This window comes from Peromyscus eremicus, chromosome 17, assembly GCF_949786415.1.
Source record: "Peromyscus eremicus chromosome 17, PerEre_H2_v1, whole genome shotgun sequence".
Taxonomy (NCBI): Eukaryota; Metazoa; Chordata; class Mammalia; order Rodentia; family Cricetidae; genus Peromyscus; species Peromyscus eremicus.
This window is the reverse complement of record NC_081433.1, coordinates 24,874,655-24,893,780: the sequence shown is the minus strand read 5'-3', so window position 1 is coordinate 24,893,780 and position 19,126 is coordinate 24,874,655. Positions and strand designations below refer to the sequence as shown.

General features: G+C 38.9%; 1 protein-coding gene across 1 annotated transcript in view; it reads right to left on the bottom strand.

The window, feature by feature from the left end:
• Window positions 1-10,900: 10,900 nt before the first annotated feature.
• Window positions 10,901-19,126, bottom strand: part of Purg (purine rich element binding protein G) — a 31,760-nt gene continuing 23,534 nt past the window's right edge. The window contains exon 2 of the mRNA XM_059244193.1: window positions 10,901-11,798. Within this exon, the coding sequence (XP_059100176.1) occupies window positions 11,688-11,798 (111 nt within the window). The 3' untranslated portion in view covers window positions 10,901-11,687. The remainder of the gene's footprint in view (window positions 11,799-19,126) is intronic.

Below are 19,126 nucleotides of genomic sequence, written 5' to 3'. Positions count from 1 at the left end.
TTTTTTTTCAGTGTTGATGGTTGAACCCAGAGCTTCATGCATGCTAGACCAGCATTCTGCCTTTGAGCTATCCCCCGAGTCCTGAAAGTCTAATCTTTTAGGTGATGGGCAGACTTATTATTTAATTTTAATGGAGTTCTTGTGGTCACGTACATAATCGAAAGTTATGAAATTGTACACCTGAACCACAGTGGGCTTTAAATGTTACTTTACATATCACTAAGGATAATTTAAACATATATCACTTTTGACCAAATAACTCCAGTAGCAATATATGTGTGAAATGTTTACTACACTTTGGTTGGCATTGTAAAAAAATATCTACCATAAGACAATAATTAAATGAATCCTGACACTTTCAAGTAATAGAATACTAAGTTATTAAAATAGTTTTGTTAATATTTACACACAAAGATATTCAAGATATTTAAAATACAAAAGGTAACTTACTTGCTGGTGAGGATATAAAGTGGTACAGCACTTGTGGATAACAGTTTGACTGTTCCTCAAAATTGAACATGAAATTATTATATTACCTTCAAATTCCTCTTCTAGGTACACATCCATAAGTGTTGAAAACATATGTCTTTGCAAAAACTTGGACATGAATGTTCATAGCAGTATTAGTCACAGAGTTTTCAACATGGAAGTAATCCAAATGTCTCACTGTTAAGTGGATATACAAAATGTGGATTACACGATTACAGTGGGTTATAATCGATTGGGACAGGGATGAAACACCGGGACAGGCTAGTTAGCATGGATTAAGCTGAAACCATGGGCCAGAAGAAGAAAGCTGGGTGCCAGTAGGTGGTGGCACACGCCTTTAATCCCAGCACTCAGGAGGCAGAGCCAGGCAGATCTCTGTGAGTTCGAGGCCAGCCTGGTCTACAGAGTGAGATCCAGGACAGGCACCAAAACTACACAGAGAAAACCTGTCTCGAAAAAAACAAAAACAAAAACAAAATTAAAAAAAAAAGAAGAAAGCTGGGTGTGAAGGCCATATATTATATATTATATGAGTCTACTGATATATAACATACCTAGGGCCTACTGAGGGTGGGACAGAATAGAAAAAAAAACTCCCAAGTGATTGCAGATAATCTGCAACTAGTTTAGACCCAGGGAAAGAGGAGCCAGATTCTCACTCGACAGAGTAAGACATCAGGTCTAACCCATACCATGTGTATTAGGCCTGGTCATTTGACAAATGATGGGTAACTCACTCGAGGCAAAGGAAGGGTATTAATTTCTCTTAATGTATGAATTTATATTTCATCCTCAAAAATGTTTTTCAGTACCTTAGATATAACTTAACCTTAAAGGTCTCCCAAAGAGAAGACGAAAGAATACTGTTAAAAATGTTTTTCTGATTTTCCATTTTTATCTTCATTTAGAATCCATACCCATTTTCAGCTCCTCTGTGCCTATGGACTTGGGCCTCTGTAGAAGGAGACCTCAGGATTGGGCTCCAGATGAACTGTGCCAAACAGGACTATGTAGGAAGTCATTTTCATCAGGTCATGGTGCTGGAGTAACTCTTCACTGTGAGCATCCCCAGTGGGTGGAGGATGCTTAGCTTTGCCCTGCTCTGTCAGTCTTGTTAATTGAGCAACAAGTGTAAACATGGGGACATTGGACAGGTGTTTCATGGCAGACTGTCAGTGACAGGTAGATCATAGCTCAGTCTTTCTTGGTACTGGATGGACACAGCCTAGGGTTCTAAGTGGAATGTGTTCCAGATGCAGTCTGGTGACTTCTCATCTCATGCATTTTTGCTACTTCCTTCTGTAGTTGTGTTAACTAGACAAGCCCTTCCTTATTTGTCAGTCATAGTGAGGAGCTGCTTTCCTGGTCAAGGCTGCTGTAAAGGATGGATAAGGACTCCAAAGCATGCTTCTCCCTATGTGACCGGTTTGTGTGTATATGTTACCACCCTCATGGTCATTATGGATAGTGAGAGATGTGTACATGAGTTCCATGAAGAATGTCAACATAGCTTACCATGGTGGAGAGGAAATGGGATCAATCCAGCTGAGAGTCAGTGGTCTGATACTGATGCCCTCTGAGAGATTTCAGTAAGTCTTTCAGTCAACATTAAAAAACTTTGTGACAAAACCTGTTCAATCTCAATAATCCACTCTCTTGGTTTGGCTGATAACCCATGCATATGTTTACGCAGAGTGGTTTCAGGTTGGGGGCTGTAATGTCTGTCATGACCTGAGACCTGGCATGTAGACTGGTGGGGAAGTCATATAGCATGGTGACCCCATGAGAAAGCAGAGCTGACCTCTTTGCCTACTCTCTTTCAATTTTTTATCTTTTGAGAAATTCATATACACACAGCAAAATATGATTATAGAAGCACAAAATCACCATTTCCCCACTGTGGCTCATAGCCAACTGTCCCCACCTTCCAACATGCTTGCCTCCTAGCTTCATCCAAATAAGTCTTGTTAGTGCATGGGTATGAAGTCATCTGCTGGAGCATGGGAAACTGTCTAGTTAGTGCATGGGTATGAAGCCATCCACTGGAACATGGGAAACTGTCTAGTTAGTGCATGGGTATGAAGCCATCTGCTGGAGCATGGGAAACTGTCTAGTTAGTGCATGGGTATGAAGCCATCCACTAGAACATGGGAAACTGTCTAGTTAGTGCATGGCCGTCCGCTGGAGCATGGGAAACCTACCAGTAGCAATAGCTTCAAAAAAGAATGATTCTCCCTTCTACAGCAACTATCCACTGCCAATAGATTTTCAGTAAGGGGTGGGACTTATATATCATCTCACATCTGTTTTATTTTTATTGTCTATGTTGCCTAGGCTGGCCTTGAACTTGAAATTCTCCTAATTCTGACTCCTGAGTAATTGGGATTATATATGTATACATCATCTGGGTTTGCTCACTCGGTGTGTGTGTGTGTGTGTGTGTGTGTGTGTGTGTGTGTGTGTGTGTACATGCAGATGTGAGCACATATGCTTTACCCACTTTTTTTTTTTGAGAGTCAAGGTACCTGTTCTTCAGTTGGGATAACTAACTAATTAGTAACTAACTAACTAATTAGTAACCAGTTACTAATAGCCAAGTAAGTTAGGTTTCTTCCCTCCTCATAGCCGCAGGCAGCAGTTTTACCAAGGATACTGTGGCATCAGAAACGGATGTCCTCGTGAGAATCAAGGATTCATGTTTCAGAGCCAGTTCCCTCTTGGCTCCCATGCTCAGTGCCATGCACACACTGAGTTGGCCCCACTCTCCTGCCATCTTGTTTCTTGAGTTCTGTCCTGCTTCTTATGGTCAAGTCATCCAGCATGTTTTTCTAATCCAGGGATGAAACACTGGTATGTCATGCACAAAAAGGAACAGGATGTCCTACAAACTGGAACTCTAATGACTAAATCCATGTTCTGTGAATGATGGAACCTGGCAGAGGAGGCAAGAGTTGGATGCTCTTCCATGTCTTGTCTCCTTCATTTCCTCTCACCAGTTTTTATCTCCAATCAGTCTCTTCCATGCCTAATTTTACTGCATTGATCATGTATCACTGTACTTAGTATCTGACAGGAACAACTTAGAGGAGGATTTATTTTGAGAGTTTTCATTGGTCATGGCTGGCTCCATAGATTCTGGGCCCATGGTGTGGCAGAACACCTGGGTGGCAGGGACATGTCGAGCAGAGCTGTTCAACTCATGGTAGCTAGGAAGAACAGAAAGAGGGGTTTCCCAGAAGGTGCTTCAGCAGGAGGCATCTCCTAAGAACATCCCCCTAGTGACCTATGCCTTCTCCTAGAACCTACCTCCTAAAACTTCTAGAACCTCCCAGAATAGTGCCACCACCTGGGGACCAAGCATCTGACATGATTCTGTGATGACATTTCACATTCAGAGCATCTCTCTTGGATTTGTTTCTCAGGTGAGCTAGCCTAACACAAGCTGTACCAAGAATGTGCCAGGGAGACAGGTAGTTAGATGTCAACTTGAAATTTATTCACTAACTGTCTAACAGGCATAGAGGTGGGTAACTTGGTAACTTGATTGAGAGCTGGCAAATGAATAGTTCCTATCAAAAGGTGGTGAATCAAATGTAAGAGGTTTCATTGATGGTGGACTTTAGAATATATCCTGTCGGGAAGAAAGATGCAGATGTAATAGTGGAGGCATTTGAAAGCTATGCAGTGGAAAAGATCTTCAAAAGATGGCTGAGTTAGGCTTTCTGCTGCCAAGTTGAATTCATGAGAGCAGTACTTAATAACTGACCGTGTGAGGCACAGGGTCTCCTGAGTGGCTTCCAAAGAGATCCTAACCTTCTACAGTGTGACAGGGCAGACAGGACTGAGCAAGCTGAAGACTAGTTGGGATTGCAAAGATCTCTAGGTGTGTGGGTCTTCATCCAAAAAAAAAAAAAAAAAAAAAAAAAAAAAAAAAAAGGTATTGGGACAAGGGGCAAAGGGATTCTGGGGCCCTGGGAAAACCCCAACCTGAAAATGGGAAACTGAGATGAGGATGTGTAGATGGATGCCCTTGAATATCTATTCTAGGCAGACATACCCCCGCTTAATCTTTCAGGCTTGTGACGGTGTCTCCTCCCTCTTGGTAAATGCTAGCACTTGTATTGTGTGTGCATGCTGCTGCTGCAGAGACCACAGGGAAAGTAGCATCTGCTTTCCTCGATAGCTTCCCTGCTTGATTATCAGAGTTCATATTCAGTGAAGCCTGGGTGGGTACACGTTGGAATCTGTTAGGGAAGGAGATGCTACAATTGTTAAGCCTCAAGAATCAGCTAGACTATCCTGACAGAGAGCTTGATTAAGTGATCTGGAATTCAACTTTCTCAGGACCCCAATCTTATACCTCCATGAACGAGGAAAACTCACTGCTATGGCTTTGTCTGGATAAAGCCAACACCAACACTTAGTGAAGGGGAGATTTCTGAGTTGCTCTCCAGAGGAAAGAATTCTGTCTTCATTCTATTAATAAGGTTGCACTGTGAGTAACACTGGCCAGAGGAAGAGATGAGGAGGCCGAAGAAAATGAGAATTCCAGAATGTACCCAATGGACATTCAGAATCCTGCCACTATAGCGAAGCTTTTAGGGACTTGACAGTCAAAATCATGCCAGGATATCTTTAAAGTAAAGGACAAATATGTGCATCTTACATCCCTCCTACACAAAGGAAGGTCAGCCTGTGAAACCTTTTTGGATTGGAGGACAATATATTCCATAAATAAGAATATTGTTTTGACCTGTGTGATGTAGGTTCTGAATAGGGCTCGAGCAGGACATGGTTGTGTGGCATGCACAATAGCCATATCTCTTGGTCCATATGCTCAAATAGACCCAATGGCTTTGGAGCCGTCTATGTAGAAAAAGGATGTAGCAGGCAAAGCTGGAGTGCTGGCAGGACTTATGGAGAGAATCAGCTCCCACAATGCAGCCTCTGGGATTCTGGGATAAAACCATGCCAACCACTGTAGAGGAGAAACAGTAATGGAAATATTATCAAGCCCTGGCAGAGATAATGATTCTGGATTACGAGAACAGAATTGCCCATTATGATTTGGATTCTAATGAAACTTCTAATTCAGAGTTGGACATGTGCAGTGGAAGTCCATGATCACATCCTGGTGCATCCAATTACAAAACTGAGTAGGGCCAGAGGCTATGATTATGTGGCATGAGCAGTCTGCCCAAATGGGCTCATCCTTATCACTCTCAATGGGCGCAACGGCAACTCTCATCTCCTACTTATGGCTATGTGAGAACTTCAAGTTATGAATCTGCTCATGTACTTTGTATTCATAGTTCCCAGATACTGGCCAATGGCCTAGCTATCTGTTGAGGAGTTTTAAAGGGGAGGGACCAGACATTTGAGACATCCTGGAATGCAAATGCATTAGGAAGAGTTCCGTGTCATGTATTAACAGCTATCATGGAAGAGGCATTGAACAAACAAGCAGACAATGTGGCTTGGCCAGCTGACCTAACCCTGCCATTGATGATCTCAGAATTGGCATAGGAGCATGGTAGCAGAGCTAGATATCCCACAAGGGAATTTGCCTCATGGTAAAGGAGGGGGATGGCATAGGCCTGCAACCCAAACATTAGATCATCCAGAAGCCAGCCTCATAGAATGCAGAAACAGCCTGTGGTTCAATCATGCAATCTATAGTAGGCAATCTGAGGGATGGATTTTTATAGCAACCAAGGGCTCTTGTTTGCATTGTCCAGATCTACAGCTCTGTGTAAATGACCCACTAACGCAGCCGTTATGTTCTAAAATCAGTCACCATGTTGAGACTGGGGAGTGCTTCCCCTCAGAAGTTTTGAGAAATGACTAAGTGTGACAGTGATGTTAGGCAGGGCTGTACTTGTAAGATGCTGACCTTTTCTAAAAGGCAGCTTTGGTTTAAGCTCTCCCCACAGCTTGGATGAAATTTGCATATAACTGCAATGCAGTTTAATAAATATGTTCCCTATTCTTTCATCCTTTCTCAGCTGCCTTCTATGGTTTTTTTCTTCATGGAAGAACCTGATTTATGGCCTGACGGCTTTCCCCTTAGTTCATTCTCACTGGCACTTCCCTTAGTAAATAAATCTCTTGTACATGTAATCTCATCTTGGCACCTGTCTCTTGGAGGATCAGGACTAACACAGATGGCTTGGACATGTGCTGGTGGGTGTCTAAGATAGAATGTCAAGTATGCCAATCCTGCATGCTGAGTGTGGTCAATTTGCAGTGGCTGCCAGGAGAGGTATTGAGAAGTATTCTAGCATTATATCTGGTCCATTGTAATGGATGCCGTGGTCTACTGGGAAGAGCCACAGTGAGGGCAAAGGAGGAGGGTCTTGATCTTTCACTGGTCACTCCTGATGAACTGAAATGTTCCACAAAACCCCATTGTGAAAGGAAATGGTACAACTATGTGTGGTAGTGTGTGCCTGTAATTCTAGAACTCAGGAGACCAAGGCAGGATTATTGTGAGTTTGAGACCACCCTGGGCTACCCGGTGAATACCAGCCTAGCTAAGGCTTCACAGTGTGACTGGGGTCCTGTTTCAACAAAGTAAGTAGCTGGGGATGTAGCTCAGTTTAGGTAGAGTGATTGCTTAGCATACGTGAAGCCCTGGATCCAACCCCCAGCATTGTATAAAGGCAGGTATGGTGCTGCGTGCCTACACTAAGGAGATGAGCACAGAAGATTCATCAAGATCAGAAGTTCAAGGTCATCCCTGCCTACACAGTAAGTTTGAGGCAGCCTGAGATAACTGAGACCCCATTACAGAGACATTAAAAAAACAAAGCCAAACCCAGGAAACAAATAAAAAAGGGGGGAGGGCATGATTAGAGAGCTACTGTATGTAAAACTTTTGTATGTGAAGGATATCCTTAATGATAGTGAACGAATAATGTTGATGGTTAGTGAATAACAATTGCATTAAAAACTATATAACTATATAATGTGATTAATTATTTATGAGCAATAACAATGCTTAATGATAACCATCAATTGCATCATATCATTAATGATCCTAAAGTGATACTGAATGGAAGAGATTATATGGCTGTATTATATAAGCCATAATAGCCCCACAATGGAAGACGCTAAGTCAATGGAATCTAGAAAAAAAAAAAAAAAAAAAACAAAGTGTAAGGACTTGTTAGTGTTTTCCTTCTTGAGCTGGAGGGACTGTGCTCTGATAGGTGGTGTGAATTTTCTTTCTTTGCCTCATGGAGCCATCATGACAGGATGCTACTCACGAATATTACTCATTCTCCTTTATCTGATTTTATATTTGCCAAGGAACATCCTGATGTTCATTGTATTTGAGCAAAATTGTCGACTGAAGAAAGACTATGCTGACCAATTGGCTAAGGGATTCTAGTCTCTCCAGCACTCATTTATTTCCTTTAAAATGTCATTATTAAGATAAAAAATAAGGCTTATGATAAAATAATTATTGACAAGTAGGAAAGCCAAATTCAAAGTCTGTTTCTTACACACAGCTTCTTCCAGTTTCCCCAGGAGTAACACTTTTTTGTTGTTGTTGTAAATTACTTCATTTCTCCACTGAGTATCTGGCACTCAAAATATTTTCTTCATGACCTTGTTTAGAAGGACTTTCTTATGACTTCATTCAGAATGAACTAAAACTGAGTTTCTAAATACACAAAGCTGGGAGCCAATCCCTCCATTCAGAAGCCATTTTTCAATGCATGTCATGTCTTTTGTTAAGTCTTTTATGACATCAAACACTATGTTTTGTAAGAAGTGGAAGCTTTGTCTACCATTCACAGACTACAAGACATCAATTTGCAAAGAATAACGTGTAGTGCCAGGCTCCCTGCGTTCCGTGCTTTATTCAGCCTGATGAAGGACCACTCGTTTTTGTGTGATTTGTATTACTTTTTACATCCACCTCCTCCTTACGAGGATAAAGGAGAGTTCAAGGAAGACAGTCTTAGTTCTAAGTGTGAATCAACACTTAGATTCACTGCAGCAGCACAGTATGATAATGAACACAGGGGCAAATTTGAGATGACCTAGATAGGCTCTTTCTGTTTGTTTCTTAGGATTCTTGTCTCTTTTCAGACTCAAGACAATTCCTGATGTGAAAAACTAGTTCCTGAAGATGAGTAAGCCTGGGCTTTCAGTGTTCAAAATTTAGTAAGATTTTTCCTTAATGGAGAACATCTAAATTTCTTTTGAAAACGCTTCCATGCTAGGATTTAGAGAAAAAAAAAATCTTGAGCTAACGATCATAATAATGAAATTATTATGTTAGGATCAGAAAAGACAATATCCCAAAATATTTTTGAGGCCTACAGATAGATGTGTAACTTTCAAATACTTGAATCAAGGTTTTGCTTAGAGAGGGACTGATTTTTTTTTTAAATGTTATTTTAAGGCAGAGGAGTTTTATTTATTTGAATTATAATTTTTTTGAGGCTCTGAGGGTTGAATCTAGGGCCTCATCTGTGCCAGTTAAGCACTCTATCACCAAGCAACATATCCAGTCTTCTTTGTATTTTGAGGCATGGTCTCATGAAGTTCGAGCAACCCCCGAAGATGATCATTTTTTTGATGGTACAAACATTGTAGTGAACGTTAACACAGACATCTAGTTGACTGTGGGGTTAAGGTTGGAAATCTTTTCGTATAAAAAAGCTTTTTTTTTTAACCCTCACAAAAGCAAGAAATTTAGTTTCTTACTCTTTCTTGAAGGTAGAATTAACTTCCACGTCAACAGGTGTTATCAGAAACATTCCCCAAAACATTCATATAGTCACTTATTCCCTCTTCCATTAGAGCAACATGGAATTATTTTGTAGTGCATGGGATGCTATACTGTAAGACAGGTGTTACGTGGCAGAAACACCTTTGGGAGAGGCTGTGATGTAGGATCACTGCATTTACTCAGGAGAGTCAGAGGGACAAGCCCCTGACTCCACTCTAGATTTTAGTTTCTGATGTCAGAAGTCAGATGAAAGTCCATAGCTATTTGAGATGACATTAATGTATGACAAAGACCCTTAGTGGTAGAGGAATGTCATTTCAGTCGCCAGACCTACTGACTAGACTGATAAGCTTGAGTCCTTTAGATTGGATGTCAGTGACTGCTGGCGGAGCTTTAGTCATTTGCATCTACTTATTCTTCTTTTCAAAATTTAATATCCCCAGTGGTTAGGTAAGATATAAGGTTGGAATGCAAATCTGCATATGGCTTTAGTATCAAATTTTATCTCTGGCTTGGGAGACATGCTCTCTGATTGAATGGAGATATTAGGAGCTTCCTTATACTGGAGTTCTCAGTATAGCCTGCAAAGTTTAATATCTCACAAGACCATCATAATGTGTGTCTCTATTATCTGTTCTGATATATGATGCCAGTTTGTTCTGAGAAATTATAATTTGATTATTTCTGTCCTTATTATCATACATGAAGAATGAAATTTTCCTTCTGACTTTTGCATTGCAGAAATTGAACCCAATGCCTCATGCATGCTAGACAGGAACTCTGTCACCAACCCCCATTTCAATCCCATGACTCTTACTTTAAATATTGCACTGGAGGAGTGCTGGGGACTATTATTTTAAGGTGTGTTACTCTCGTTAATGTGCATTTAAGTCTATGAAGCTGTGTTACTTTGCCTGTCTAAAACACCTGATGGTTTAATAAAGAACTAAACAGTCAATAGTGAGGCAGGAGAAAAGATAGGTGGGGCTGACAGGCAGAAAGAAATAATAGAAAGAGAAATCTGGGAGAAGAGAGGTCTGGGATCGAGAGAAGGAGGAGGACATCAGGGGCCAGCTACCAAGCTACACAACCAGCAATGGAGTAAGAAAGAAAGGTATACAAAAATAGAGAAAGGTAAAAGCCCAGAGGCAAAAGACAGATGGGTTAATTTTAAGTTAAGAAAAGCTGGCAAGAAACAAGCCAAGCTACGGGCGGACATTCATAATTAAAAATAAGCCTCTGTGTGTGATTTATTTGGGAGCTGGGTGGCGGGCCACCCAAAAGAGCAAAACCAAACAACAGAGGGGTGAGTCTTTTTAGTGTGGTCTGGGATGAAATAAAGATTTAGAAGGTGCACTCACTTTCCTGCAAATTTTTTCTTCTGGCTCAATCCAATGATCAGTTATCAACAATCTACTAAAACAAACAAAGGCACCATATTGGCACACATTTGGTCTTTTCAACATACTTTTAGATCTGACAGTGTTTGATTTTATAGGTACTATCTAAACATGGTTTCAGAAGTTAGACCAATTGGGTTTAAATTTCTAGAGACAACATAAATTTGCAGGCACAAATGAATAGTGAAATAAACACATGGCAAGATCAGCATTTGGGGCCCAGTGTGACTGAGGTGACTTCTGAAAAATAAAGAGTCCAAACTAATGACACATAGAAACCAGTTTATTGGATTGTCAGTGATACTTTGAGACAAATTCAAGTTATTTTATTTTACTTCATATAAACAGAGGAAGGAGGGAGGTTCTGAATTTCAAGCTTTGTTCAGCATGTGTGCAGTTAGCATCCACAAAAGCACCATTGAATTATGGAGGAATTAGCACCACAGGATTTTAGGACCTAACTGTGAACATGCATCACTGAAAAACTTGGAACATGAAAACTGAATTAGTATGTGTTATGGTCCATTATAAACAATACAAGGCAATTTCTGACTTCTTTTCATACAGTACAATACAGTCACAACCGATGAGAACCTTTGAAATACGATACAGGACAAAAACACCTTGTACCCTGTTAACACTAAAGCAGTTACAGATTTTAAAAAAATGTTTCTTATACGAGGCAGCGGATTGAAATGACCCCCCCCTCAAAATTTAAATTCATAGTTATATAGTTACATGATCTCTTAAGAAAGTATTTTCAAGTCTACATGTCTTCTCCCTCAATGCTGGCAAACAGCGATTTGGAAATTGAAAGACTTAAAGAATTAAAACACTCCCCCTCCCCCACATAGCAAACCGGACTGTCGAGAAGTCCTCCAGCGTGGTGGAGGGCTTTCTGCATAAGGTCAGTTTGAAAATGATGCCAATGGCGTCGATACCTGTCTTCCCTTCCGTGCAGGAATGCCAAGTACAGAAGCCTTGCACTCATGATGAACTTCAGTTCATTTCTTTCACCGAATGCCTTTATTCTGGAGTGGAACATAAAGGATTTAGTCCTTAGTCCTCAACTGTTTTGTAGTATCATAGGGCTGTTCCTTATGCTTGGTCTGACAACAGTGAAAAAGGCTGAGATTCTCTCTGGATTTAGGGTAATTTGTGAGCTAAAGAAAAAATATTAATTTAAATTTAGCAAGTAAGAAATTTTAAAGGGAGTTCCACTATTTTCACAGTACAAACCCACTACTAATATAATTGAAAACCTTTCTGGTAGAAAGCATGTAACAAACCCTCCAGTTTTAGCCTAGGCCAATTTTGGCAAATGAAGATACTGTATAAGAAATGTGCAATAAGCATTGATACAGGTATATTCAGATCTCAATGTACTGATGTCATGGAAAATATATTTTTACTCACCAAGAGAAGAATATACCTGGAAATATCTATGCAGACACAGGAATCAATCATGTATCTGCCCAACATCTAATTCTGGAATAGTGATAACAGGGTCATTAGGAAAATGTACTCAGTAACAGTACGGCAGCAATGTTATGTTGTCTATATTTAACAGTGAAGCATGATTGAAAATATAATCAATACTGTATGGTAAGTTTACAATTCACCATTTCTATACTTGTAATACATGCGTTTGTTTTCCAGTTTTTAAAAAACCTCACTAGGATCAACATCTTTCAGAACAACAACCTAACATTAAACAAACTTCCTAAGAAAAATTCTTAGCATCACAGAGTTGAGAGAAGCCTGTTACTCAGCATCACAGAATACTCAATAGATCTACATTTAAGATCGTGCATGCCTTGACATTAACACACCTTTGGGTTAATAGGTCTTACTTTAAAAAGAAAACAAAGATACAAACCAAACAATGGACACAGATTTTGTTTTTAGTCTCTCCTTGGTAAGGAAAGACCTGATAAGCTTGACTCTTCCATATCATGAAATGATGACTCTGTCTAGAAAACATTTACATTTATTAAAATACTTAAAACTAGAGAGAGAAAAAGGGTTAAAGTGTAGAAAGATTTAAAAACAAGTAACATCATGGAAAATGCTTTCTTAAAATGTTTAGGTACACTGCTTATAAACAAAATTGGAAAATATTAGCCTATCATTTTTATGTTGACAGATGTTAAGGATCAACATATGAAGGTTGATACTTTTGAAAAAAATATTATATGTTTTTTTCTGCTGAATAAATCCATTGTATAAACTGACCACTGATTTTCCCAAGAGGAACCATTTATATGCCAGTATGTTTACAGGAATGATTTAAATTTGGTAATTCACCAAGTCTGGATGACTTGAGCAAAGAAGAAACAAAATGGATTCTGAATGCTTCACGGTTACATTAAAAAAGCTCTGTCAAAACAAAACTAAGTTATGATAGGCTAGTTTAATAGTTCTGATTGCCCTCTTATTTGGTAATTATTTCAAGATAAGGTAGAAACAATTAAAAAATAGAATTAACAAATAAAAACTGTCTAAAGTTTTTTCACAGAAAGTCTTTATATTTTACATGGTAATTTCAAATGATTACATTAGGCAGTTTTGCCATTTCACATATACTTTTTATTTATTTTTTTTTTACTATTTTCATTTCTGTATTATTCATTGTTTATACTATGTAACAATTTTCTGTTAAATTAAAATAGTTTACTTTATCACTTTATATTCTAAGTTGCTTTAGAAAAATGTATAACTAGGATAAATTTATAAAAGGATAAAGAATATTTTAAGGGACTTTTAGACAAATTCTATACAGATAAATAGTCCAGATAATAAAGTGCCTTCTTTTTTCAGGTGATTTTTTTCACTAAAATATTTTAAGGCTTTGCAAGAAACCCAACACTACCAGAAGTTTGATAGTATATGGGGTTACATTATTAATTAGCAATCTTTTGTAGTGCTTATGTCATTTAATCTTTCAATATAGATAGCAATTTTTAGAGTTATAGTTAAAAGTTATAATTTGCATCAATTCTGAATACATTTTGAAGGGAAGGGGAAATGTATAATTCCTAAATGCTGTGATTTATAGGTAAGACTCAGAAGCTGTTAGTAGCCAATGGACCTCAAAAAAATTCAACAGATTTTTCAAACTGTGGCAAATGGGACCACTTTGTTTTTTACTTATTTGTTCAGAGATTCTATTTTCCTTCATTTAAAATAATTGTGCAGCCTTAAGTGGGGAAGGCTAGAGAAAACCAATGGTAAATTATTCAGATAAAGGCATGATAGAAGCCTTCTATTGCAATACGTTTATGCATAATTTATGCTGATGCCAACTTCTAATGTTAGCATTTATACCCACCCACTTTGTTTATGACCCATGGTATATTATAGTAAAATGCCTGTGACTGAACAGAAGTTTATATATGTGAACATATATATATGAGCCATATCCATATAGAAATCCATTTATTACATGTCTTATTTCCCTTGGGGGAATATGGGTGTGTTTTAAGCACATCTATATAATTGGTTGCATGAGAAAATTTAGATTTTGGGATAAATTATGACTATCAGGATTTCTACCTAATTATTTTAATCAATAAACACTACTTTAAATGTTTGAATATTGTTTTAGATAATTTTAACAAGAAAATTGCTCATATTTAAATCAGCACAAGAGTAAATGCTCATGATACCTAATGGTCATGGTTTTCCTGCTCATCACTGGATTCATTCAGACTGTTCTTTGAAGCTGTTGAGGTCAGGACATAGAGGAGAAAACTCAGTGGGAGAATGGTCTATGTGAAACATCCCACATCACAAATCAAACAGGAATTAACAGTGGGAACAAAGTGCTAGTTTTAGGAAGAGTAATTCTAGGGTTAAAAAAATGTCCAAGTGGTATAAATCTTTATAATTGCACATTCCTTTTTCAAAGTGCCACAAGTTACCATATATTTTTCTAAGATGCACACAATTCTACTTTTTCAAACTCTAAATATGTATATAGGTTCATCTTTTGCATACTAGTACAGTATCACAAACGTCACAAATATAACCAGGAAAGGTGAGCTATAACCGTCAAAAAACAGTGTAGTGCTTTCAAGCGGTAACTGTTAAGAGCCCACGCCTTTATGAGGATTCACGTTCAAGTGCAGTGAAAACATTCCACAGAACCTGACGACACCAGGGGAGCTTGTTCAGGCAAATGTTAGTAATTCTCTGCCATGTGATGCACAGAAGTCTTACACTTTAAAAAACATATCGGCTTAGCTATTATGTTTTGTCTATTTGACTACGTATTATACTTACTCTCTTCAATCACTGAAGCATGAGCTGATAACCAATTTGGAAAACAGTATTAAATACTGAGGTTTCCCATCTTAACTGCTCAGTCTTATGAAGTACAGCAAAAATGTGTGATATTGATTTTACACGACTCTTATTTATCTTATCTCTCTTACTTAAATAGAAACACTAAATGGAAGTGTGTTTTAGAAGTTATATTTAGAAGTTATCTTAGAAGAAATATAATAAGGATAAAAGGACAATGGAGACCAAAGCCCCAAAATATAGAACAGATCAAAGAATTGTATGGTAGATCCCCATATTGCTGAATTCCCATTTCATCAGGTAAGTACTAAAAATGGTTCTTTGTCATGTAATACCTGTATTAATATATAGTGCAAATAACTGGCATGCATACAAATTGAAATTTTGAATATTTCTACTATTTCTGAGTGTAATGAAATTAGACTTGAAGTTGTGTCTCTGAAAACGGAGATAAAAATGCTATCATTCAGGGAAAGGGAGACTGTAAAGCCAATGGTCATGGATATCTCGGTTCTCTTATGCTAGAGGCTGACTGGGCAGAACGCTCCATTTAAGTACAGTGAGAAGGATTGTTAGACTGTGAAAGGACTGCTGCTAAAATTAGGATTAGTTCATCATCACAGAACACTAAATGGCTCTCTGAAAGGTTCACTTCCTTCTTCTACAGTCTGAGAAGCGCCTTCTAAAGCATGGTTCTCAACCTTCCTAATGCTGCCACCCTTTAATACAGTTCCTCAGGTTGTGGGGACCCCCAACCATAAAGCTGTTTTGTTGCTGCTTCATAACTGTAATTTTGCTGTTATGAATCATAATGTAAATATCTGATATGCAGGATATCTGATATGTGACCCCTGTGAAGGGGTCACTTGTCCCCCAAAGTAGTGGCTACCCATAGGCTGAGAACCACTGCTCCACAGTGTAAAAATGACTTAATAAAGGTGCCTGAAGGAAATGCCCAGTTGTATAAACCCTCCATCTCTGTGGCTAGAGCAGGAGACAGAAACTGATACGGCAGTCTTCTAAGAAAGCCAACAAATCAGAGAGGCTCATGCATTCTAAACTGTTGGTAATACTCTCTCTCCTCCACCAACTCTAGCTCAATACACTGACAGGTTAATCACAGGACAGGTAAATAGCCACCCTTGGAATCTTCTCACAGATTTTTGAGCCTAAAATGAATCCCTTTACTAGCAAGTAATGGGGTTTGATTGTTTCAGCATTTAAAATTTGTTAGAGAAATACTTACAAAACACTGAAATGCATGAAATTTTTAATCAAAATTGCAGACACAGAAACTCTACATTATACATAATATTGCAACTATACTTAGCTGATTTAATACCCCAAATAGTTTAATACTGTGCAGTCTTTCTTGCTAACACACACATTTTTGACAGTGTAGGAGCTGGACAATGGTATTTACATAGAATACAGCCTGTGGTAGCAGTGCTATGCTTTGCTATAAATACTGACCATGCAAGAGACCCATTCTTACTATATTATTCAATCTTGTCTTTTCTTTAGCTGTTATATTTACAGAATTCTCATTTGTAAAATGCCTCACAACAGTTATAGTATGCATTTCTCACTGTATCCGGATGAGGCTGGTAACATTAATCAATTGCGTGGGTAGTGGTTAAACTTCGTAGAGCTTGTAAAAGTGGAGTGTAGCTTCTCTGCTCTGTAGGTAGTGACATGGTATCTATCACTCTATGCCAAGTATATTTTATGATCTTTGGGGCCAAAGACTGTCGTGAGTTTTTTCTTTGTGAGACCACCAGCTCCCCAAATAACGACACAGACTTACTATTACGAAAGCTTGACCTTAACTTAGGCTTTTCCCCAACTAGCTCTTATAACTTAATTAACCTGCTTTTATTAATCTACGTTTTGTCACATGGATCGGTTACCTCTCTTCTGTACTGTATGTTTGACTTGTTCAGTGTCTCACTGACATCCCTCTGCCTCTCTTCTTCCCAGAGTTCTCTCTCTCTCCAGAAATCCCGCCTATTCTCTCCTGCCTAGCGATTGGCCATTCATCTCTTTATTAAACCAATCACAGTGACACATCTTCACACACTGTAAACAAATATTCCACAACAAAAGACAGAATCTTGCAGTGTGCTCTAATAGTCTGACCCAGCAGGGGAATTATCTCATGCAATATGCAAAATAAATACCGGTTGATTTAATACATGTGAATCAGGACTGAGAATATAGACAAATAACCTTTATATTATACTTTGCCTAGCACCGTCTCTCCATGAAGAGCTGTGCTGGCCTCCATTACAATGTGGTAGGAGGCATCACTATCTGAAGAGCAGGGTAGTTCTTCTCAATCTTACGTTACTATGACATAGCCCTTTGAAGTGTATTTTCCACAGTACCAGTGACACCACTGACTACAACCTTCCCTAAAACTCAGAATTATTCATCTTTACCTCTGCCAGGTGTTCTAGTTCAAAGCTGAGTTGCTGCATATAGCAGCCAGTACTTTCCTGAAGCTAATTCAGACACGGCGGTGAATTAAGGAAATAAGCCACACAGCTGCAGCCAGGAGCATGAGAAAATGGAGGCTATCAGGAGTGAAGAGTCAGTTCCATCCCCCTCAGCTGGGATCTGAGGACTGTGGCTACAGAAGGACAGCCACGGCCCAGGAGGAGACAGTGATTTCCTTGGACTGAGTGACTCCTGGGCTTAGACTAGATGCCAGCAGTCCTTTCTAGCTCTACAATTATTTATTGTGCTAACTGATTCTTCCGCTGACAAAATGGGGATCTGGGTGGCATTCAAAACTGATTTTCTCTTCCAGAAAAAAGGCAAGTTAAACCCTAAAAGTTTGATGGTTTGGAACTCTCACACAGCTCTGAGTATTAAATGTTCTCTTTCAATAAATCACCACTGTACTTTCTTTGGCAACAATTTTGCAAAAGGTATTTTAAATCCTGATAATTCTATTTAAGTCACAACAGTACATGGATGCAATAATACTTTGTATTGCCAATAAAATTAGTACTTAGGAAGTGGCCCTACTCCCACCATTTTCCATGGACTCACTGGCTAAAGAACAGGTCACTTTCTGACCTCATTTCCCACTGGAAAGAGAGGAGGATGAATTATTTCCGTGAAAATCCGAGTGGCGGTTTTAAAGAAAATTAGTGGAAAATTTGTGGCTTTTGATGTTAAGTCTGAACTTCTAACTTAAAAATCACTTGGTATGTACATGAAGCCAGCATTTTTAGTGACTGAGAAGCAACAACAACAACAACAAAAAAATGTAATGAAGCAAAAACAATTAAAAAGTGAGAAGCCAATTCTCTTCAGTGAAGGGCATTAAACTATGGCCCCACCTGTGCTAAGCCCATGCTCAGCCACTAAGCCAACACTTCTAGCCCCATAAAAACCTGGTTTTTGCTCTCCAGACCCACAGGTAAATGGAAGGAGGAAAGGTATTTACTATAATAGCAACTTTACGCTATGCTGGGACTTTTCAAATGCCCCTCAAGCAGCATACATGCACCCAGAGATGAAGTCTGTAATTCTCTAATTCACAACCCGTGAGCTCTCTACCTTCCTCACGTTAAGCTGATATGATTTCTCATGTTCAAAAGGGAATAGGGGCTATTTCCTGGTTTTTCCATCGGGCAAGAAATATTATTGGCAGGTAATTAAAATTAATTACCACAACTGAAATGATGATGGACTGTTTAGATATTGCTCAAAAGAAGTTAGCAGTCGTTAGAATTGAGACTCTATCCTTGAGGCTTATTATGATGGTTCTGTAAGTTTTCCTTATGGGTTAAATTATACTTAATGAGGTTCTCTCGGTAATTCAAATCTAACTGGCCTTTTAAAAATGAGAAATACAACGTAGGCCAAATTCTACACGAAAGTAGGTCATATTAAAGAGAAGCTTCACGTCAGTATTTTTGAAATTATCAGACTGAAATATGAATAGTGAAACCAGGAGAAAAATAAGTATGACTGAGTAAAGGCAGCAGGCAAGATGGCTCAGTAGGTAAAGGCACCTGCTGTGCAAGCCTTGTGACCTGAGCTCGATCCCCACAATCCACCTAAAGGTGCATGGAGAGACCTGACTCTATAAAGGTGTCCTCTGACCTCCACATGTGCACCATGGCATGCATGCCCACCTCCAGACATCATACACACACACATGCACATGCAT